The 21,309-nt window shown below is 48.9% G+C and overlaps 7 protein-coding genes across 10 annotated transcripts; 4 read left to right on the top strand and 3 right to left on the bottom strand.

The window, feature by feature from the left end:
* Positions 1-112: 112 nt before the first annotated feature.
* FOXG_05188 (uncharacterized protein) lies at positions 113-1,676 on the bottom strand. Its single transcript, XM_018383335.1, has 2 exons — positions 1,311-1,676; positions 113-1,256 (listed from the first exon to the last, which is right to left on the bottom strand). The coding sequence occupies exon 2, from the start codon at positions 1,224-1,226 to the stop codon at positions 495-497; it is 732 nt and encodes a 243-aa protein (XP_018240233.1). The 5' UTR covers positions 1,227-1,256; positions 1,311-1,676; the 3' UTR covers positions 113-494.
* A 181-nt stretch (positions 1,677-1,857) lies between these two features.
* On the top strand, positions 1,858-5,916 carry FOXG_05187 (adenosinetriphosphatase). The gene is made up of 5 exons (XM_018383334.1): positions 1,858-2,171; positions 2,239-2,403; positions 2,460-3,140; positions 3,192-5,477; positions 5,529-5,916. The coding sequence occupies exons 1-5, from the start codon at positions 2,088-2,090 to the stop codon at positions 5,661-5,663; spliced, it is 3,351 nt and encodes a 1,116-aa protein (XP_018240232.1). The 5' UTR covers positions 1,858-2,087; the 3' UTR covers positions 5,664-5,916.
* On the bottom strand, positions 5,411-7,781 carry FOXG_05186 (eukaryotic translation initiation factor 3 subunit I). Its single transcript, XM_018383333.1, has 3 exons — positions 7,359-7,781; positions 6,631-7,228; positions 5,411-6,583 (listed from the first exon to the last, which is right to left on the bottom strand). Exons 1-3 carry the CDS (start codon positions 7,406-7,408, stop codon positions 6,218-6,220), a joined length of 1,014 nt encoding a protein of 337 aa, XP_018240231.1. The 5' UTR covers positions 7,409-7,781; the 3' UTR covers positions 5,411-6,217.
* Positions 7,775-12,595, top strand: FOXG_05185 (formate-tetrahydrofolate ligase). Of its 2 annotated transcripts, XM_018383332.1 has the most exons (6): positions 7,775-8,171; positions 8,246-8,994; positions 9,054-9,074; positions 9,134-9,171; positions 9,223-11,750; positions 11,801-12,595. In XM_018383332.1, exons 2-6 carry the CDS (start codon positions 8,364-8,366, stop codon positions 11,907-11,909), a joined length of 3,327 nt encoding a protein of 1,108 aa, XP_018240230.1. In that variant the 5' UTR covers positions 7,775-8,171; positions 8,246-8,363; the 3' UTR covers positions 11,910-12,595. The 2 variants fall into 2 exon arrangements, with proteins under 2 accessions (XP_018240230.1, XP_018240229.1); XM_018383331.1 differs by having other exon boundaries at positions 7,775-8,994.
* Positions 12,596-13,382: 787 nt separating this feature from the next.
* Positions 13,383-13,547, bottom strand: FOXG_18991 (uncharacterized protein; the record flags this gene model as incomplete). The annotated part of the gene is made up of 2 exons (XM_018399148.1): positions 13,383-13,492; positions 13,529-13,547. 2 exons carry the CDS (start codon positions 13,545-13,547, stop codon positions 13,383-13,385), a joined length of 129 nt encoding a protein of 42 aa, XP_018240228.1.
* An 86-nt stretch (positions 13,548-13,633) lies between these two features.
* FOXG_05184 (uncharacterized protein) lies at positions 13,634-16,406 on the top strand. The gene has a single exon (XM_018383330.1). It carries the CDS (start codon positions 13,934-13,936, stop codon positions 16,310-16,312), a length of 2,379 nt encoding a protein of 792 aa, XP_018240227.1. The 5' UTR covers positions 13,634-13,933; the 3' UTR covers positions 16,313-16,406.
* Positions 16,407-17,564: 1,158 nt separating this feature from the next.
* FOXG_05183 (uncharacterized protein) lies at positions 17,565-19,461 on the top strand. 3 transcript variants are annotated; one of them, XM_018383327.1, is made up of 3 exons: positions 17,565-18,044; positions 18,098-18,179; positions 18,226-19,461. In XM_018383327.1, the coding sequence occupies exons 1-3, from the start codon at positions 17,859-17,861 to the stop codon at positions 19,038-19,040; spliced, it is 1,083 nt and encodes a 360-aa protein (XP_018240224.1). In that variant the 5' UTR covers positions 17,565-17,858; the 3' UTR covers positions 19,041-19,461. The 3 variants fall into 3 exon arrangements, with proteins under 3 accessions (XP_018240224.1, XP_018240226.1, XP_018240225.1); XM_018383329.1 differs by having other exon boundaries at positions 18,098-19,438; XM_018383328.1 differs by having other exon boundaries at positions 17,565-18,179; positions 18,226-19,438.
* The last annotated feature ends 1,848 nt before the right edge of the window (positions 19,462-21,309 follow it).

Genomic DNA, 21,309 nt, shown 5'->3' with positions numbered 1-21,309 from the left:
TCAGTCCAAAGCTCTGATGTTCCTTTGGTAAGTCTCGGACCGAAGATAACCCGACAAGTTGGAGCCGTGAGAGCAAATGATAGATACCTTAGGATTCTACATATGATTATGAAGCAATCTGGCTGTTTCTCTATCATCGACCCTTCGACCTAGTAAGTCATAGGGCTTTGCCATGTACCATGATAGAATGACCAGTCACATACAACCATGCAAGAAGTTTCGTTGGTTCAGAAGGAATAGCTAGAGAATCATCATCATCAAATTTATCGTGTTATGGAAAATGTGGCAATCGCCAGACACAAAATGAAAACCAGACACCCTCAAATGCAATCGTTACGTCCTCCAAACGCCGCCCATGCTCTTCGCTAGTCAATGCGTCCGTCTGTAAACATGCCTCGTTCCATCCCATCCATCTAGTACCCAGTGCTCCGAGACAAATATGCTTCATGTTGTTGTGTGTAGAGATAAGGAAACGTGATGATCTCGCTGGATAATCAAGCATGTCGACCACGCTTCCCCCCCTTTTCGAAAGGATCCTTTCCGCTTAAACTGCCGAGATCGAATATTTCCTCAAAGTTCAACTTGCGCTTGCTACCAGCCCGCTGTACCAAATGTCCCGGACCTCTCGGGCAAGATCGACTCGGACCACCCGCAAGCCTAGTTTTCGTTGGTCGTGTGGGAGCAGGCACGTCATCGTGAGGTCTTGAGTCAGACAGGTCCAGAGTAGCGATATTCGGGTACGGGTGTGAAGACTGGAAGGTGAAGTTGTCTTGAGACGGGACGACTATCGGCGTAGGCTGTTCGGCAACAGGAGGAATACTCGGTGGTGCGGAGTCGGTTCGCACTTGGTTCGCCGGATGCGGAGGGATAGCCGTTCGAGTGAGTTCAGGTGACGAGGCTGTTTCTGCTTTGTCGACCTCGTCCTCACTCTCAGTGTTCAGAGAGCTGCTTTCACGCCCATCGAGTCTTTCTGTTGCCCATTTCCGGATCTTCCATCCTTCTCCATCACCCAGACCCATGCCCTCTTTATCCAAGAATTGTAGGAGGTCATCGAGGCAATCCTGATATCCATCGGCACGTGCCTTTGACTGTCCTGCAGCTGAGATCTTGTAGAGCTTGGTCACCGACAAGGCGGCTGCCTTGAAGACATCGAGGAGTTGTTCAGGGCTTTCTTGTTGAGCAGGTTGCTTGCCCATGCTACCAGAGACGCCCCTCATAGGCTCCATCGTGATTAAGCGACGAAGGGATGTGGAAAACTGGAAACGAAGAGTCAGATATGTTTGAAAATGTCAAGGGGGAAATCGCCTTACTTGATGGTCAGAGGGGAGTAGTATTGGTATCAGAAGAGGCTCCTAGATCGGAGAGAAAATGCTATGTATTCGCGGTACACCAGAGTCAGATAAGTTGGGTATGTTGCTCCTGAAGAGCTATGATTTCAAAGACAGTTGGGCAAGGTAAAGGTTGGGGTCACGAAGCGTTTGCCCAGGTCATCCACTCCAACGGAGCATGGGCAGAGCCTGATGGACGGCACTAACCGAGGGGTCGGTACCTGTAGATGTGGGGGGGGATTCCAACCACGTGACTTGATACAACCCTCAGAATTGCGTTTCAACAAACTTACCAGAGTCTCTTTCGATCACGTACTTGTACGAGTCTATAGGATAAGATCACCTTAGGATAATCAATCTGGTTGTTTTCGAATTCACAGCGACTTCCTTACACAAAACCAGTAAGACAAAGTGACGTCGTTAAAAACTATCGGAATATCCTTTCTTCCCTTGCAGCATCGTGGGGCCCACCGCCATTTACAAGGGTCTATGCACGCCGCTAGCCCAGATTGGCCCCCTTCGAGGTGACCGTTTAGATTCTACCCGCCAACACCTTCGCAACAGCATTTACACTTTCTTTTCCAAACATTCAAGCGACGTGGCTGTGTTAAATACATCACATACCCCTCAAAATACACAAAATACGCTACAAGAGCCAACAGACTACTTGCATTGACTTGTGTTTCACATTGCAAGCTATCGAAACGCGTCTTCTGGACGCCAGTCGCGTAAAGAGGTTTATCCTAAACTCGACTCGCAATGGCGCCTCGTTCTCGAGCCAAAGCTGTCGATACTGACGCGTCTATGTCTGACGCGCAGGAGCATCGACAAGAAGAAGAGATGGTGAGTTGCCATGTTCACAAAGTTTTGTTCGTTTGTGGGTGAGAGCTTGTGCTGATGGGTTGTAAAGGAAGTTGACGAGACTCCCGACTACACTGATACCGAGAACCCTAGCACTACTGCTAGCAGCGTCGCCGGAGAGCCTACTGGGGATGGCCGTAGGCGCCGCACAGAAGTCAACCAACTTCGTCGTAGCATTTTTGGAAAGAAGCACGATCGGCTAGGCGAATCCAAGGTATGTCGCACTCCAAGATAAGGCTATTATACGAAATGATCTAATCGAACCTCTAGGAAGATGACACCATTCGTCGATTTCGATACCTCCTCGGCCTGACCGATCTCTTCCGCCATTTCATCGAGACAAACCCCGACCCCAAGATTCGCGATATCATGACCGAAATCGATCGACAGAATGCCGAATCTGCGCGGGGCAAGAAGGGTGCCGGAAGGCAAGGGGGCGCCACGAGCGGGCGACGTCGTCGTACCGAAGCTGAAGAAGACGCCGAACTCTTGAAAGACGAGAAGCACGGCGGCTCCGCTGAGACGGTCTTCCGAGAATCCCCTCCGTTCGTCCACGGCACCATGCGAGACTACCAGGTTGCCGGTCTCAATTGGCTGATTTCCCTGCACGAGAATGGTATTTCTGGTATCCTTGCCGATGAAATGGGTCTTGGAAAGACTCTGCAAACTATTTCATTTCTTGGCTACTTGCGACACATCCTTGACATTACTGGGCCACACTTGGTCATTGTGCCCAAGTCCACGCTTGATAACTGGAAGCGAGAGTTTGCCAAATGGACACCCGAGGTCGATGTTTTGGTGCTTCAGGGTGCCAAAGATGAACGACAGAACCTTATCAACGATCGGCTTGTTGACGAGAAGTTTGATGTTTGCATTACCAGTTACGAAATGGTGCTTCGAGAGAAAGCGCATTTGAAGAAATTTGCTTGGGAGTACATCATCATCGACGAAGTATGTGGTTTTTGGAATAATTGAGAGCTTCATCAGCTAACGAATATCTAGGCGCATCGTATCAAGAACGAAGAGTCATCACTGTCACAGGTTATCCGATTGTTCTCCTCCAGAAACCGATTACTTATTACTGGCACACCGTTACAAAACAACCTGCATGAACTCTGGGCTCTACTGAATTTCTTGCTACCCGATGTTTTCGGCGACGCTGAAGCCTTTGATCAGTGGTTCTCTGGTCAAGACCGCGATCAAGACACGGTCGTACAACAACTACACAAAGTCCTCCGCCCCTTCTTACTGCGCCGCGTGAAGAGTGACGTGGAGAAGAGTCTGTTGCCCAAGAAAGAGGTCAATGTTTATCTTGGCATGTCGGAGATGCAGATTAAATGGTATCAGAAGATTCTGGAGAAAGATATTGATGCTGTTAACGGCGCCGGTGGCAAACGAGAGTCAAAGACACGACTACTCAATATCGTGATGCAGCTTCGAAAATGCTGTAACCACCCCTATCTGTTCGAAGGCGCCGAGCCAGGACCACCTTACACAACCGATGAGCATTTGGTTTACAACGCTGGCAAGATGGCAGTCCTTGACAAGCTCCTCAAGCGGCTCCAGAAGCAGGGAAGTCGCGTTCTCATCTTCTCTCAAATGAGCCGATTATTGGATATTCTCGAAGACTATTGTGTCTTCCGAGAGTACAAATATTGTCGAATCGATGGTGGCACAGCACATGAAGATCGAATTGCTGCCATTGACGAATACAACAAACCTGGTTCGGAGAAGTTTGTCTTCCTCCTCACAACACGTGCCGGTGGTCTGGGCATTAACTTGACAACTGCCGACATTGTTATTCTCTATGACAGTGATTGGAATCCTCAAGCTGATCTTCAGGCTATGGATCGAGCCCATCGTATTGGCCAGACTAAACAGGTTGTTGTATACAGATTTGTCACGGATAACGCCATCGAAGAAAAGGTTTTGGAGAGAGCTGCCCAGAAGCTACGACTAGATCAACTGGTTATCCAGCAAGGCCGTGCCCAACAAGCCGCTAAAGCTGCAGCCAACAAGGACGAGCTTCTTTCCATGATCCAGCACGGTGCTGAGAAGGTCTTTCAGTCTAAGGGACCTACCGGCAATATGGCCTCCAAGGACGGCGAAGTTGGTGATGACGATATCGACGAGATCCTTGCAAAAGGCGAAAACCGAACAAAGGAGCTGAACGCAAAATATGAGAAGCTGGGAATCGATGATCTGCAAAAGTTCACCTCAGAGTCTGCCTACGAATGGAATGGCGAGAACTTTGCCAACACAAAGAAGAACATCAACATGACCTGGATCAACCCGGCCAAGCGAGAGCGAAAGGAACAGTCATACTCGATGGATAAGTACTTCCGACAAACTATGTATCCCAACCCCAAGGCCGATGCTAAGCCAAAGGCACCCCGAGCACCAAAGCAAGTTCCTGTTCATGACTACCAATTTTACCCCCCACGCCTGCGAGATCTCCAAGATAGGGAGACTGCTTACTATCGGAAGGAAATTGGGTATAAGGTTCCTCTACCTGACGGTGACGAAGAAAATCTTGAAGAGCGAGAGGCCGAAAGAGCCCTCGACCAGCAGGAGATTGACAATGCTACACCTTTGACTGAGGAAGAGAGGGAGGAAAAAGAGAAGTTATCGCTACAAGGTTTTGGAGACTGGAACAAACGGGACTTTCAGCAATTTGTCAACGGATCAGGCAAATACGGGCGAACTGACTACGAAGGCATCTCTAACGAGATCGACAGCAAGTCAGCCCCAGAAATCAAGGCTTATGCAAAGGTCTTTTGGCAACGCTATACCGAGATCGCCGACTACCCCAAATACATCAAGACTATCGAAGATGGCGAGGAGCGGACTCGGCGTATTGGCCATCACCAAAAGCTCTTGAGAAAGAAGATGCAACAGTATCGAGTCCCTCTGCAGCAGCTCAAGATCAACTATTCTGTGTCGACTACCAACAAGAAGGTTTACACTGAAGAAGAGGACCGATTCCTTTTGGTTCTACTTGATCGATATGGCATTGATTCGGAAGGTCTTTACGAAAAGATGCGAGACGACATTAGAGAGTCGCCTCTGTTCCGATTTGACTGGTTCTTTCTCAGTCGAACACCAATTGAGCTATCTCGTCGATGCACTACTTTGATCACTACTATTGTTAAAGAGTTCGAAGACGTCCCTGCTCGTGGCTCGAACGGAGTGAATGGAAAATCCAAGCGAGAGCCTGACGATGAGAATGACGAAGATAGCATTCTTGGTATGGCACCAGCAAAGAAGAAGGCCAAAAACGGCGTCAAGGTGAGTCAATAACTAATGTTGTGCATCGTCTATGACTAACATATTTTACAGAACAAGGCACTCGATAATGTCAAGTCCGTCAAGTCTAGCAAGAATAGCTCCGCCACTCCATCAAGAGCATCTAGTGTTGCCTCTACCGTATCCGCAGGAGGTTCTGCCAAGGGCAAGAAAGGTAAAAAGAAGTGAGGGAATATGGAATTGCCTTTAGTATGCTGGGTGGGCAAAGGGATAGACTTTTTTGGCGTTTGGTTGCTTTGAGGACTTATAAGAGAAGCCAATGTGTACGTATTTGCTTAATCTAGCATGGCTGTTTGTACCAGGGGCCAGAAAATGCATCACACGATGCCTCGGCGGGTGGGAATACAGGCGTGAGAATGGCTGATAGTAGAATGAAGACAGTTACTTGAGCAGAAGAACCATCTGACTGATTGCCTCCTTGATATCTTCAACTCGACGTGCTGTGAAGTAGCGAACCATGATGTTCGTGATTGCATGATCATAAGGATGACGGATGTAAGTCGTAGAAACGTGATCAATCGTGCATTTCGACCTTTCCTTAAACCCTGGAGAGATGGTAAGAATTACAAGCCCATTTGTCAACCTCTTATCTCCCCTTACACACCCAATTCTCTTTCCATCACGTCCAGCTCCCGTTTATTTTTTGCCCCATTTGAACAAAAACATTTATTTGTTTGTCCCCCAAACGCCGTACTATGCAAGCACACAGGAAAAGAACGCATCTACTGCATTCGGTTGATTCGTTCCCTCTCAACCTCGTAGTTGAAGTCGAAGTAGCCCTTGTCGAAGTGGTGAACTCGCACGTATCCGTCCTCTCCGCCGCTGGCGTAGCTCTTGCCTGTGGGATCGGCAGCGACAGTGTTCAGAGGACCGAAGTGACCTCGCACACGACCAATCTCGTCCTCGAAGATCTTGTGATAGAAACGAGCCTCGAACTTACCCTGACGGGCAGAAGTTCGGGTAACATCCATAGCGGCCTGACCACCACCGAGGATGACGAATTCCTTTTTGGGGGTGATAGTGGCACTATTAAGGGGTGTGTCGGCTGTATAGGTCTTGAGGACCTCGAGATCGCGGGCAGAGATGAGCTTCAAAGATTAGTATTTGCCATATGGGATAGTCTGATCTGACATACCTTGGCAGTCTTGTCCTTGCATGCGGTGATAAAGTAGGTACGGTCGGGAGACCACTGGAGATCGACAATGGGCTGGTTGAGTTCATGGACGGGAACGTTGTCGAGAAGATCACCGGTCTTGGCATCGTATCGGCTCACGCTACCATCCTCATGGCCGGCGATGATGTACTTGCTGAGAGCACTCCAGCCAGCAACGGTGGCCTTGCTCTCGTCGCAAACAATAGTGAGAGCCTTCTCGTCGGTCTGCTCAGCGTTGAGATCGGGGTTGATGTCGATGACGACGATGTTAGAGAGGTAACCCATTCGCTTCTCAGTAACTCCCAGCAACTTGGTGGCATCTTCGTTGAACTCGACTCGCTTGACGGCGGTGGGGAACTCCCAGGTCTTGATGAGGCGGCCAGTCTTGACTTCCCAGAGACGGATGGTGTTGTCGGCAGAACCAGAGGCGATCATGGTTGAGGTGGGGTTAACATCGACTGTCCAGATGGCACCGACGTGGCCGTGGTAGGTTCCAAGTCGCTCGCCGTTGTGGGAGAACCAGGCGCAGATTTGCTGATCCTTTGCGACGGAGAAGATGAGGTCGCCATCTTTGTTGAATCTGTAGAGCGAGGTTAGTCGAGGATGCCGGCGAAGTTGTTCCCAAGCTTTATAAAAAGTGAGATATTCTCCCTCCACTTCCTTGTGACTATAACACAGATGTATAGGGACAGAACACGACTCAGACATACCTGATCTGGGTGAGCGCACGCTCGTGCCCGGCAAGAAGAATGGGCCTCATGTTGTCGATGTCTGGGGGGCACTAGGAGGGGTTGATGGCGGAGGCAGATTCGGAGCGGGTGGTTATATGGCGAGGGCTTTCGCGATGGAATTTTTGGCGGTTGTGCGTTTTGGTGGGGCAAAAATCGAAATCGCTTCCCCCGCCTTAAGCTGAGCTGTGAGGGGCACATGGCTGATGCCTGATTTGTAGGGAGAGAGGTGTTAAAGTTGAGTTTAACCACGTTTGGCACATTGTGATGCCTATTATTTCGAGTTATCATAGATTAATATGAGTCTGAGAAGAGTCACTGAAGGATTCAACAGTCATATTCTGAGTAATTCTTCGTAGAAACATCCAAGTCGATTCATGTTATGACCCTCGTTTAGTCTCAGCTCACTTCTCACCGAATCATCCTGAGGCATCAACAACTTGGGTAAAATTCTAGAACTCTGGCCTTGTCATGCTCAGTGTAAGACCACTCCATTGAAGGCATCACAACACCAGACCTTTTCGATCCCATTGGTCTTGAATGTTCAGTTCGTTGAGAGCCACATTGCTGTCCCTTCTTCAAGGCAGGTGCTTTACATCACATTCTGCGGTAATGCAAAGTCAGTCACGCGAGATCAACTATATGGACTGATTGCAAGTATTCGAATATGGACGAGTTGCAAAGAGAGGTTCACTTGGCTCAAGATTCTTCGAAAGAATAAGTCATTCGACTAAAAGACTGCGTTGCTGTACAATATTGTGTTATTACCGTCATCATCATCTAACAACCTTGCTGGTTCGCTTCCTCTCTTTTCTTCAACTTTGGCTTAGAACATTTCCTCACGGAAAGACTTGCATTGCATTGCATAGATCTACACGTATATGCTCTCGCCATTGATCCGTCGGACATCAGGAGATTGTTCGGCATTGGGTCTAATACCATACTCATCTACATACAACTAGGGATATAATCATATTCCAGTTGATCATGTACGGCGCGGTCCTCCGTTGCGCCGGGTGGCTTGAATCGAGTAGTTCCCGAGTGAGCCCGAGACAGCAACGGCATTTGCGGTTTCTATCTTCAACGTTATCGATACCGATACCGATATCACGATATGCAACGAGAATAAGCCTTGGACATCAACGGCTGAGCTGCCGATTGTATACGCACCAAGCCGAACCCGCAATAGAATTAGGCGGGTCCCAGCAAAGTCAGATTCTCACCCACCCACAGGCGTATTTACGCACAAAGTCGCACAGGCAAACTCCCCTTCACACGTGTTCGGTCGTTTCTTCCGTGTCGACCGTGCCTTTCGTGAACGCCGCTATTCGGACTGCCCCTCCTCACAACCCGACAGCCCACTTCTTATACAGAGACTGCCTCTCAGTCAACAAACGACGAAATAACTTTGCTTCAACCTCTGTTGTCGAGTCTAAGTCTTTGTCTTTCATTAAACCATTCTCACATCAGAAAAGACTCTTTTCCTCGACTGCAATGGTGGCTGCAAAGCTCGATGGCAATGCTATTGCCAAGTCGATCCGAGAGAAGCTCTGCGCCGAGGTTACTGAGAAACAGAAGCTCAACCCTAGGTTTAAGCCATGCCTCAAGATCATCCAAGGTATGGCCAAGTTGCTCGTAATACTCTACTTGTTCAACGCTGACTCAATTGTCTCACAGTGGGTGATCGTTCAGACTCCTGTTCGTCATAATCTTTCCCCGCCATCATGAGATCATCTCACCACTAACCCGCGATATAGCTACCTATGTTCGCATGAAGCTCAAGGCTGCTGCAGAGGTGAGTCACAATGAAATTTTAGCTGAGTCCGTTTACTGACTCACCACAAAGGCTGGTATCGACAGCCAATTGTTACATTACCCTGAGTCCATCACAGAAGCGGAGCTTCTCGATCATATCCGTCAATTCAACCATGATCCCTCCATTCACGGTATTCTAGTTCAACTGCCTCTCCCTAAGCACATCTCTGAGTATACTGTCACATCTTTTGTGGCAGATGAGAAGGATGTTGACGGCTTTGGCACCAAGAACATCGGAGAGCTGGCCAAGAGGGGTGGCAAACCACTCTTCGTGCCCTGCACACCCAAGGGTGTCATGATCCTTCTCAAAGAGTCGGGGATTGACCTGAAGGGAAAGAATGCAGTTGTTCTTGGAAGAAGTGACATTGTCGGTAGCCCTGTGAGCTACCTATTGCGAAACGCTGACGCTACTGTCACCGTTGTGCACTCCAAGACACAAAACATTGAAGAGTACGTCAAGAATGCAGATGTTGTTGTCGCTGCTATTGGCCAGCCTCTGTTCGTCCAGGGCAGCTGGATCAAGCCTGGTGCCGTTGTCATTGACGTTGGAACCAACTTTTTGCCCGATGCCACCAAGAAGTCTGGTCAACGACTTGTCGGTGATGTCGATTACGCCGCCGCAGTCGAAGTTGCGTCCGCCATCACCCCCGTTCCCGGCGGAGTTGGACCCATGACTGTTGCTATGTTGATGCAAAATGTTGTCGATGCTACAACGTGGTATTTCGAGTCTCAGAAGCTTCGAAAGACCATCCCCCTACCCCTGAAACTGGAGGAGCCCGTTCCTTCAGATATCGCTGTGTCACGAGCGCAAACACCCAAGGAAATCACACGCATTGCTGCTGAGGTCGGCATTGCTCCCCACGAGTTGGAGCCTTATGGCGCATACAAGGCCAAGGTTGACCTTGGTCTCCTGCAGCGACTGGAGCACCGTCGAAATGGTCGCTATGTCGTTGTCACCGGCATTACCCCAACACCTCTGGGTGAGGGCAAGTCTACCACAACTATGGGCTTGGCTCAGGCTCTCGGAGCTCACGTTGGACGTTTGACTTTTGCCAACGTTCGACAACCCAGTCAGGGCCCTACCTTTGGTATCAAGGGAGGTGCTGCTGGAGGAGGCTACAGTCAGGTCATCCCTATGGATGAGTTCAACATGCACCTTACTGGTGATATTCATGCCATCACCGCTGCCAATAACTTGTTGGCTGCTGCTATTGAGACTCGGATCTTCCACGAGAATACTCAGAAGGACGGCCCTCTGTACAAGCGGCTAGTCCCCACAAAGAACGGCGAGAGGAAATTCGCCCCCGTCATGTTCCGCCGATTGAAGAAGCTCGGAATTGACAAGACCAACCCTGATGAATTGACTGAAGACGAGATTCACCGATTTGCCAGACTGGACATCGATCCCGAGACGATTACGTGGAGACGAGTTCTGGATGTTAATGACCGTCACCTTCGAGGAGTTACAGTTGGAACCGCCCCCACTGAGAAGGGCCAAACCCGAGAGACTGGTTTTGATATCACTGTTGCTAGCGAGTGTATGGCTATCCTGGCACTTAGCAACAGTCTGGCCGAGATGCGTGAGCGTCTGGGTTCAATGGTGGTGGCTACATCACGAAATGGCGACACTGTCACTGCCGATGATATCGGTGCGGGCGGTGCTCTTACTGCTCTCATGAAGGATGCTATCAAGCCCAACCTTATGCAGACACTCGAGGGTACTCCTGTATTTGTCCATGCTGGTCCTTTTGCTAATATCAGCATCGGTCAGAGCTCTATTCTTGCTGACAAGCTCGCTCTGAAGCTTGCTGGTACTGAGCCTGACGAGGACCATGACGAGAAGGCTGGTTTCGTCGTTACCGAAGCTGGTTTCGACTTTACCATGGGTGGTGAACGATTCTTCAACATTAAGTGCCGTACTTCTGGCCTTGCTCCCGATGTTGTTGTCGTTGTTGCTACTGTCCGAGCCCTCAAGGTTCACGGTGGTGCACCTCCCATCGCTCCCGGCGCTGCGCTCAGCCCCGTTTACAGGGAGGAGAACGTTGACATTCTGCGCGCTGGCTGCGTGAACCTGAAGAAGCAGATTGCCAACGCCAAGTCTTTTGGCATTCCTGTTGTCGTAGCGATCAACAAGTTCTCTACCGACACAGAGGCCGAGATCGCTGTCATTCGTGAGGAGGCCATCTCCGCAGGTGCTGAGGATGCCATCCTCGCTAACCACTGGGCTGAGGGTGGTAAGGGAGCTGTCGACCTGGCTCATGGTGTTATTGCGGCTTCAAAGAAGCCCAAGGACCTGAAGCTGACCTACGATCTGGAGGGTACTGTTCAGGAGCGCCTTGAGGCTATTGGCAAGAAGATGTACGGTGCCGAGAAGGTCGAGTTCAGCGAACTCGCCCAGAAGAAGGTCGACACCTACACCCGCCAAGGATATGGCCATCTACCTATCTGCGTGGCCAAGACACAATACTCTCTGTCCCATGATCCCGACCTGAAGGGTGCTCCTACTGGCTTCACAGTCCCCATTCGTGATGTCAGGATGGCTGCCGGAGCAGGATACCTGTAAGCTTATTTACTTTTTTTTGGACGTAACGTAACTAACAAATTACCAGGTATGCCCTTGCTGCTGATATTCAGACAATTCCCGGTCTGCCAACAGCACCTGGCTATCTCAATGTTGATGTCAATGTCGAGACAGGCGAGATCGAGGGTCTCTTTTAAACTAAAAGAATTCTGGTGCACAATGGATTTTGTCGGAAGCGAGGTACACGGGACTGTACACCCTCAACTCAACGTGGGAACGGACGGATGGGAAGGCGAAGCATTAGGGCATGACATTTCAACACATGGTGCGGGACTGGTTTAGCGGATATCATCGATCATGTGCCTGTTGGCAATTAAATCAAGTTTTTGATTTGGACTATTTCCGAAGTGTCTTGTGTTACCATCGTGTAATGAGTCTGAGTTGACTCAACCAGAACAGGACAAGCATGTTTACGAACGCCAATGCGAATGCCATAGCTGAAGAAGGAATCTGCCTTGGCTGGAAATGCAGACTCATCATGCATACTACGTGGTAGGTGTCAACGGAATTTGCCATTGTGCATGTTGCATACAGCCACAAAATTGTATGCTAGGGCCCATCTAATGTCAGGCAAACCGGAATTGGGTGGTTGGCCAGTAACTCTACCACCACAATATCAAGCCTTTTTTTATTAGTGTGAGGGTGAGTGTGACTTGACAGCATCGGCATTTCCCGTTGATATCTCTGGCGCAGGGTCTAGAACTAATCGAACCATGGGCCACCGGCATGACGACGTTCCGTGTGGGGGTTGTTGGACTTGTATCAACTTTATTTGAGCTACGACGCTTGATGAAGTAATGCTGAAATATGATTGTGTGCTGAGGAATGGAATTTCTTCTGCTAAACCCTTGCACTATATGAATGAGTTGAACTGCCGAACTCAACCGTCGTAATCTCATTAAAACATCCATGCTACAAACAAAGCAAACATATCACTCAGCTGAGGATCCTGTTACATGGGGACACAGATTCCCACCTCATCATTGGTCACAAGCAGAGAGCCACGAGAAAAGCCATGTAAGACTCAGCCCAACTAAACTAGCAATGCGAGAACCAATGGCTCGGCGCCACACTAAGACTAAGAAACGGCACCGTTTGACCCCTTACCGCCCATTGAGGTCATCCTTGCTCTGTGCTAGATGCCGAGTGAGATCAACGCCGGAGGTATCAATCACTGGTCATGTTTCTCCGCTCTGGTGGCAGTTTATCAGGTCGCAGCCCAGCTTGACGCATTCTTCCGTACAGTGTTTGCTCTTGAACTGCGTACGGGTTCAAAGGGTCTAAATTAAGTCGTGCTGCGAGACATTGAACTATTTTCAACTGATCCGTAATAGGCAGGCAATGCGATAGGCTTCTCTGGAATGAGTTAAGTATGATCCAAGAGAGTTAGCATTGAGTATAAACTAGATCACGATCCTGTTCTTCGATTCACAGTAAAGTTTTCGTGTTGTTGCAATCCAGTCTCACTTACGAGATGTACACGAAGAACAGTAAGACCAAGCTTCGCGTATCGATAATTTTCGTATATAATGCAATGTAAGCCGTGTCCATAACATCGGATCCACCGAGATGCCTTGCCGGGAGTCTGACAGCGTGTTTGACGTTCTTGTTCAGTATGATACCCTCAAAATAAGAATAAGCATCTGACGCTTGTCAACACTGCCTCCGGCCTGTGCCATCTTTAGCTGCGTGTTCAGTCCATCCAATACATGTTTTCTGTCTGTTAGTTCACGTCAGGTCTCTCCCTCCAAGTTACCAGCAGAGTGGTGCTTCATTTGACCCAAACACTGCCACTCCCATCCTGTCGAGGCTATCAGCCCTAAATGATGCAGACCTCTGACATGGATGCTTGACAAGCTTTTCGGCTACTACTAATATTACCTACCAATGAGAGGGGAAACCTTCTTAGAGGCCCTGAGCGTTGATCCGATCTAAACCCTACAGTGTGGGCTTGTCTAGCTCCTGTTGAGGCTCCTCTAATTCGAAACTAAACCCAGGCAGCCGGCGCCATTCAACCTCATACAAAGATCGTCTGCTCGGCGTTTCTACCGAGATCAGATCCCTTTTTTGGCAAATTCCCCAGAGCTGCCAGTTTCTTTTGGCCCCCAGATTTGTTGACATATGGTAACGGATCCTTCAACATTTATACCCATCGAGCAAGATGAGTTCAAAACATCCCTTGAGACGATCGTGTGCTTTCTGTCGGGCGAGAAAAATCAAGTGCTCAAACGAAACTATTTGCGAGGCTTGTCGTAAGCAAGGTGCCGACTGCATTTACGACTTTGAGCCTCCAAGACCAAAGGGTCGGAACTTGAGTTTCGACGGCACAAAAGCCAACAATCATCTACAGGTACGGAGTGAACATGAACTACCTGACAGCAAAAGAAGGAGATCGTGCTCTGCCAATTCTGCCTCTTCTATGTCTCCTGGCAGAACCCACGAAGATCTTGCCCCGTTGACAGATGGTGTTGAGAGCCTTGCTGCATCCCTCGAGCAGATGTTTCAGGACAAATTTTCCCAGTTGGTGTTTGGAGAAGTAGGAAAGACTCAGCAGCAGCAAAGCACAGAGGTCAGATTCACTGGCCTTTTGCCCCTGATTGCCTTTGACCTTGTCGCTTCTGTTGGCCAGAGATATAGCGACTTGGGGTCTCCTCAGTCTAATGAAAGCAACCAATTGATCCGGTCTGGATTATCCAACGATACTTCTACCAACATGTTCGACAATCCTTCAGCATATTGTAGCCCTTTGTCTACCTTTAGCCATCGACAGCGGAACCAGCTTATCGACGTCTGGTTCTCCGCACATCCCCTAACATTTCTCATCTCCAAGACACTGCTGCTTCGAGAAATCCGCGAAGATACCTGTGACGAAATCCTCATGGCTGTGATGCTAGCCGATGCTAGTTTCGTCGTCGGAGAGGACTCGACAGTTGCTCGTGGACATGAACTCCTGCAGTGGGCCAAGACTCAGCTACAGATGCGGCCCTGCTATCACCCTTCCGAGGACAATGATGCTGTATACTCTGGTGTACCTACGAGAGTTTATAAAGGGGTTACCACAGCACAGACTTTGGTGTTGCTGGCCTGGAACGCCCTATCTTCCCACGAATTCCGCCGAGCGATCTGTTATATCGAGGTTGCAAGCAAGCTGGTTACCGAGATCAAAGATTGTATGTCGAAGGATGCCTCCCAGCCGAACTCCAGCCGCATAAATGGTGTTGACGTCCTTGATGTCGAGAAAGAAGTTGTCTCCAATCTTTGGTGGACAACCTATTCCCTTCACATCTGGACCTCCATCCAAGCAGGAGTCTTGCCCAAAACCACACCGTCAACCTTTGACCTTGAATCTCTCCCTGTGACCTCAACCTCATCGGTTACCATTCAGCTTGACCTCGTCTCTGAGAACTTCAATACCTTGCAAAAGCAAAAGGGCAACATTCGAGAAATGCGGCCTCTTGCCCAGGTTGTAAGCACTGTTGCATATCTGTTCTCCCAAACCTCGGATCAAGCCGCATTGAAACATGGCGTCGGTATCTGTAAAGAAGCTATCCGCTCTTTTGGTACAAATGCAAATGACCCGAAAGAAAAAGGTCAAGATGATGACAGATTGTGGCAACTACTTGTTGCGTTTCACCATACCATGATCATTCAGTTCCTCTTCCCCAAAAATGGCTCATTTTACGAGCGAGTGGTGGTCCCGGCTGAGACTGTTGATCAATTTTGCGCTTCTGTAGAACAAATCATACAGTCCTTTTCGCCAACTACCAGACAACTCAATCAAAACTCAGCCTCAACATTCCAGCAACCCCTCTCTAAAGCTCTGTGTACTCTCCTGGACACTTGTTCCCGAGCTCTCAACCTCCTTCGGGATAACCTAGGGCTTAGTCTTGATCATGGCTACTTCCGTCCAGAGTGGGATAATCGTCTCTGTTCTGTGGCAAGCTCCTTGTATACAATCAGCAAAGACGAGCGATTTTACCAAGGCACAACCTTGCGCAGTGTGCGGAAGCAGATCAAGTCGTGTGCTCGTGCTTTCGGCAGTAATAGCACTACCAACGCGCTTGGGTTGTTGGAGCCGAGCATGAACTCTATGCGATCCATGTCGCACTCCCCTCAGAGCAATGTCAGGCCTCCGAATGGCTTTATCGCGAATAATGAAGCCTTGGTGGATATGCCATCGCCCTTTCAGGCTGAAGCTTCTTCGAGGGTATCGTCATCTATGCCATCTTCGTCAGGCTCCTCTACTAGTGTGTCAACTCACTCGTTCACCCCGTTTGAGGAGATGAACAAATGGCCAGTCAACGAGACTTTTTCTCATGGAATAATGTCTACCAATATGAACTCCCCCCCTATTGTTCAGCAAGGGATTCAGGATGGAACTCCCATGCAGAACATGTGGTATTCGCAAGCACCCCCTATGATGAATTTCGAGGCCGCGGGTCCAGTCTCTCTTCAACATAGTCAGTGGGCTTGGCCACCCACAAGTGGCGAAGAGGCACCATACATGTCTTTCCAAACACTAGATATGGATGAGACCTGAGTATTATTTGTAGGATACCAGTTTCGATATTGGCTGAATGCAATTATGATGATAACGGACAAAACAGAATGAAGCGTGTTATTTGGTTATTGGCAGACTCTAAAATTGGAACTCGCCGCTGGCGGCATCGATGTTTGCTTCTTGAGCATTGCGTGCGCTGGATCAGTGTTTTACTATGTATATATTTAATCAAGTGTTGGGGAGGAAACTCGAAACGTTGATAGGGGCGCCAGAAGAGCCTGTGTATCATACATATAGTTTCATCTAACCTTTCGCACATGATAAACAGTTATCGCTTACTAGAGTTCATCATCATACTTTCGTGGCTGTGCCAATTAAGAAGCCATAAACATATTCTATATCATCCTTGCGCAGAAGATGCTCCATCAATAGGTGTTTGTGGTCAAAAGAGTTAACATACATAGTTATCATTAGAATTAAATTTAACAAAAAGTTTGTAGTTCGAGCTGATCTAGAATTATAGCCCAAAGACTCAAAATAAATATCTAGGTCAATACTGGGAATACTTGTATGATCTTTCTTCTCCTCTGTATGATAAAATGTCATCTTGTCATGTTGATCCATACTTGTGTAAAGGTATATGTGTTTGATCTGCCTGCTTTATTAGTGGTAGCTTATGTAACTGTTGCGGAAAGAAAAACCATGGCAAGTATGCACAGAAGACTAGGTCCTAATGCAGTGGGATACTATGATCTATTACAAGCATTTGCAGATGCTTTAAAATTAATCTTAAGAATATGTAGCTCCTACACATGCTAATTTAATACTATTCGGCTTGGGGTTCGGCCAGTCCGGGGATCTCGGACCGGAAAAGTGGGGGCTCCGCCGAATGTTTCGTTGCGCAAAAGAGTTGGATAAGAAATCAACTCAAAAAACGATGACCTGTAAGGGGCTGATAAGATCAAAGTCACCTTGAATTATACTAGAAAGTCAGGCCTGTATGATAGGTAGTAATCCCGTATAATGATTTAGCCCTATGCTTTTCACTCAGATAAGAACTCCGAGTTTCAGGGTAGGCTCTTTTGGCATGAAACTTTACTTGAGTTCCTGATTAGAACTCAATCTTCATGCATCTTTGTAAGATAACTTGGCCTCCGCCCAATTCTTCGCTGCCGATTCAAGACTCGGGTACAAACTCAGCGCATCATTTGTTTCTTAGAAGGGAGGGACCGGGAATAATACACTAGTAATGGAGGCTATTACAAAGAAGTAGTGGTCGAGAAGTCGATAAGAGACCGCTTGGATGGGCAACCTGGAAATTCTAGACTATAAAACACGACATCCCGTCTTCTATTCCAAAGCCGGACAATTTTATTATTGTCGAGCGACGTTCTTCCTCAAGCTCTCATACGTGGCTGTATGTCTCCTACGCAATTATCGCTGACGTCAGCTGACGAGGGGAGCTTGATGCCAAATCGGCTAGCTCTTGCTTGCATTAACCACAAGAAAGCTCGACAACGACAAACCTCAGCTCACTTTTTGCGCCCTGAAACTTCAGTATTCTAAGTGCTTAAGTCCACCAGCCATGAGATTGCTATATGCTCTCCCCGCAACTTGCGCGCTCATCTACCGCGCCAAGAGCAGGAATTCTTTAACGCCCGCTGGCATCTTCGCTGCGACTCTGACAGCTGCCGCACACGCCTATCACCCATGGAATCTTCCATTTGCACTCCTATGCGTATTTTTCCTTGCCGGAACACGCGTAACACACGTAAGTACTTGCGCCCGCTACACGGACAAGGGAGAGGTCTGACGACGCTTCAGATCAAAGAAGGCATCAAGGCCAACTATACGCTTCGTTCAAAGGGTACATCTGGAGGAGAAGGGCCTAGAACACATGTTCAAGGTAAGCACTTGAAGCAACTCCTGAATCAATTGACTGATCTGTCAAGTCCTCGCCAACAGTTCGATGGCCTCTGTCCTCTCCGTCCTCCACGCGAACCAACTACGAAAACGAGAAGCCGCATTCGCCGATCCTAATACTCCGGATCCCACGGGATCACTATGCTTTTCATGGGGCGGTGACCTCCTGGTCGTTGGAATCATTGCCAATTATGCGGCCGTCGCAGCCGATACCTTCAGCTCCGAGCTTGGTATCCTGTCTTCAGGACAACCTCGACTGATCACATCACCAACACTCCGAAAGGTGCCTCGCGGAACAAACGGTGGTGTCACCTTGCTGGGTTTGGGTGCAGGTTTGCTGGGGTCAATGATTATTGTCACCGCATCCATGATATTCCTACCGTCCTGCAGTGAGGAGTCATCTCGGACGCCCGCAGGCGGCGCCCCATGGACGATGCTGGAGCGACGCAAGTTCATGGGGTTCATGGTGATCTGGGGTGCTCTTGGCAGTGTCTTGGATAGTTTCTTGGGTGGCCTATTCCAACGGTCAGTCAGGGACGTACGGTACTGGGTAATTCATCATGACCAGATGGACGGTGACTGGGGTCATCAATCCCTCCACTATCTGCTGAGGACGCGGCCGCTCATTCGAATGTCAAAACCGAGGCGATGCAGAGCGAGGCAAAAGAGAAGCTTGGTGGTTCCGCTATTGTGGACGATGACGATGCTCATGCTGGTGTCTACGATCATAAAGACAAGCACCGCAAGTCAAGTTTTGGAGATCAGCGACCGTCGCGGGCCATTGAAAACGGGTGGGATCTTCTGGACAACAATGATGTCAATTTCCTCATGGCAGTTACGATGAGCGTTGGCGGCATGGCAGTAGCCAGCTGGTACTGGGACGTGCCCATACAGAGCGTCATGGGTGTGTAGAAACACAAGTTAGCGACGTCATTTTGAGGGTCAAGGGCAATTCTTGACCTTGGCTCCTTCCTGCCAAGACCAATGAGAATAAAGTGATGTAAAAAGCAACTCGCTTTCCCTTCTGGTGCCCTTTGATCCATCACGAGATTTAAACCACCATTATCCGTCGCCACTGAATGGTGTTGAAGTGCGTCAAGACGCACGCACATGCTGAGTGCCTCCAGCTTGGCACGGCCAACCCCCGGTGAAAGTCCGTCACCCCCCGTCAATCCCCCCGCCGGGTCTCGGCGTAAATCGCAGCATCTCGGGACGCCAAACCCGGAGTTGACACCGAGGTGGGTAAACTTTGAGTCCAATGTGAATGAGGACTTCTTATTCGACGTTGACATTGAATGCCGGGAATTGGCTCAGACTCAACCTCATTCGCGCAACGAGTTATCTGGACGTGATTCCATCACCCAATTCTCCAGATCTCGGAGGGCGGGAGGGTGGGAGCGAGAAAAGCCAAACATTTTACATCCCCCTTCTGGCGATCCAATAGACATGAGGCCTTTAGTGATCGAGATTAATTGCTCTTTCTCTTCCAGAGATAGCAAGATATCGACGGAAACCTGGGGTAAGCCCAGAATCGGATCAGTTCCTGTTGCTCATTTAAATGCGTAATAGTCTCAAGCTTGAGTCTGATTGGTCTGGCAATCTTGTAGTGAATCAAAATGGGGATTGCGGGGGGCGGCAGATCTCCATCTCAGCAGTGTGGGACACCGAGTAGGAGCATTGCCTCTTTGAGCAGCCATTCTGCTATTCTAAGGTAATAGAGACTTAAGAAGAGTTTATGATAAGTTTGAAAAGGCAGTAATACTGTAGAAGACTATGATATATTTTAGGATAACTTTAGTTTAAGAAAGACACGGGAGGTGCAACTTTGTCCCATAGCGCAGTTGCCAAACCAAAGTTTCGAGCACTTGCTCCTACTTTGAGATAGTTCGTATTCTTCCACTCACAGAGAGGGAACGATCTGCGTAACTCTGCTTCCTGACGGCAGCTCACGCGAGCCTCAGAAGAAGAAATTTTCTGAACATGCATTTCTTCTCCTGAAAAGACTCACTCAAAGGGGCCCTTATCCCTTTGGTGTTATTCTTCTTCTTGGCCTGCCTTATCATTACCATACATTTACTTGAGAGCATGTCAATTAAGTTGTCGGAACATGCATTACCCCTGGCATCGTCAGGGGCTCTATCTTTTCTCATGGTCTCGTGCGTGTGAGCCCACTGACAAGAACCGTTTGTTGCAGCCAGTCGGATTCAGCTCGGGAATAATTGAACCCTGACACCCGGCAGAATGGAGTCCCTCAAATTTTAGATCAATTATGATTTATCCAGGGAGAAATGGAAGAAGAGGTGAGCAAAATCGAGTGACACGACCGGACCGATGCTAATAATTGACGGCAAAACCCCAGCAATTCAATTATACAACTCATCGCGTATCCCCGAAGCCGGAGACCACAGCCTCCCAATCCGGGACAGGGCAGACCTGGAGAAGTGCCTGAAAGTCTGGAATGTCCCGAAAGCTACATTGCAATTTCGTACGGTCTGGGGAAATGGAAGAGGACCTGAAAATCGGAATTCATGAGCGATTTACAGTTCGGTAAGTGGTGAAAATAGCCAACCAGAGACGAAGATATCTGAAACGGGTTTGAAGCCGTTCGTCGAAGCCCAACGTGAGATAACAGGCATTATGCAGAACATGCCCTGAGCCAATCACGGCTTAATGATAAGAACCTGCAAGTTACTGTCCATCTCGGGTGTGTGGCTTTGGTTCGTTGGGTACGGTATTCTTTTTTTGGGGTGGCGTTGATGACAGACAAGGCTGGGCGTGCTTGGAGAGACACCGACTCGTCGCCGGGCAGCGCTGAGAATGAACCCCAAAAAAGAAGCGGTGGTAGAAGGAACTGCACTCCCGCCTCGACGTTGCTGCCCATGGTTGGACAAGTTAAACAAAGAAACAGGGCCGTCTTACTAAAATGAGTATGGTTCGCCTGGGGCTCAAGAAACGATTTGGTAACAGATCAGGGACAAACCGGAACCACCGAGGCTGTCGGACTTTCTGGAGAGTCACAAGCACCAGGCCTTAAGTGGCTCTCAAAATAGCTGGGCCTGGGTCCTGGGCATGGAGTATTTTCGGGGCATCCATGGCTCACATCAGAAGGGCTC

Source organism: Fusarium oxysporum, chromosome 7, assembly GCF_000149955.1.
Source record: "Fusarium oxysporum f. sp. lycopersici 4287 chromosome 7, whole genome shotgun sequence".
Lineage (NCBI taxonomy): Eukaryota > Fungi > Ascomycota > Sordariomycetes > Hypocreales > Nectriaceae > Fusarium > Fusarium oxysporum.
Note: the sequence above shows the minus strand (reverse complement) of the source record. Positions and strands in the feature narration are given on the sequence as shown.

Coding starts and splice junctions, on each gene's coding strand:
- FOXG_05186 (XM_018383333.1), bottom strand. CDS start 7,408: ATGAGGCCCATTCTTCTTGCCGGGCACGAGCGTGCGCTCACCCAGATC. Junction 7,229..7,358: donor CGTGCGCTCACCCAGATCAG/GTATGTCTGAGT, acceptor CTCGCTCTACAG/ATTCAACAAAGATGGCGACC. Junction 6,584..6,630: donor GCAAGGACAAGACTGCCAAG/GTATGTCAGATC, acceptor TAATCTTTGAAG/CTCATCTCTGCCCGCGATCT.
- FOXG_05183 (XM_018383327.1), top strand. CDS start 17,859: ATGAGATTGCTATATGCTCTCCCCGCAACTTGCGCGCTCATCTACCGC. Junction 18,045..18,097: donor CCGGAACACGCGTAACACAC/GTAAGTACTTGC, acceptor ACGACGCTTCAG/ATCAAAGAAGGCATCAAGGC. Junction 18,180..18,225: donor GCCTAGAACACATGTTCAAG/GTAAGCACTTGA, acceptor TGATCTGTCAAG/TCCTCGCCAACAGTTCGATG.
- FOXG_05185 (XM_018383332.1), top strand. CDS start 8,364: ATGTACGGCGCGGTCCTCCGTTGCGCCGGGTGGCTTGAATCGAGTAGT. Junction 9,172..9,222: donor AGCTCAAGGCTGCTGCAGAG/GTGAGTCACAAT, acceptor CTCACCACAAAG/GCTGGTATCGACAGCCAATT. Junction 11,751..11,800: donor GCTGCCGGAGCAGGATACCT/GTAAGCTTATTT, acceptor ACAAATTACCAG/GTATGCCCTTGCTGCTGATA.
- FOXG_05188 (XM_018383335.1), bottom strand. CDS start 1,226: ATGGAGCCTATGAGGGGCGTCTCTGGTAGCATGGGCAAGCAACCTGCT.
- FOXG_05187 (XM_018383334.1), top strand. CDS start 2,088: ATGGCGCCTCGTTCTCGAGCCAAAGCTGTCGATACTGACGCGTCTATG. Junction 2,172..2,238: donor ATCGACAAGAAGAAGAGATG/GTGAGTTGCCAT, acceptor TGGGTTGTAAAG/GAAGTTGACGAGACTCCCGA. Junction 5,478..5,528: donor AGGCCAAAAACGGCGTCAAG/GTGAGTCAATAA, acceptor CATATTTTACAG/AACAAGGCACTCGATAATGT.
- FOXG_05184 (XM_018383330.1), top strand. CDS start 13,934: ATGAGTTCAAAACATCCCTTGAGACGATCGTGTGCTTTCTGTCGGGCG.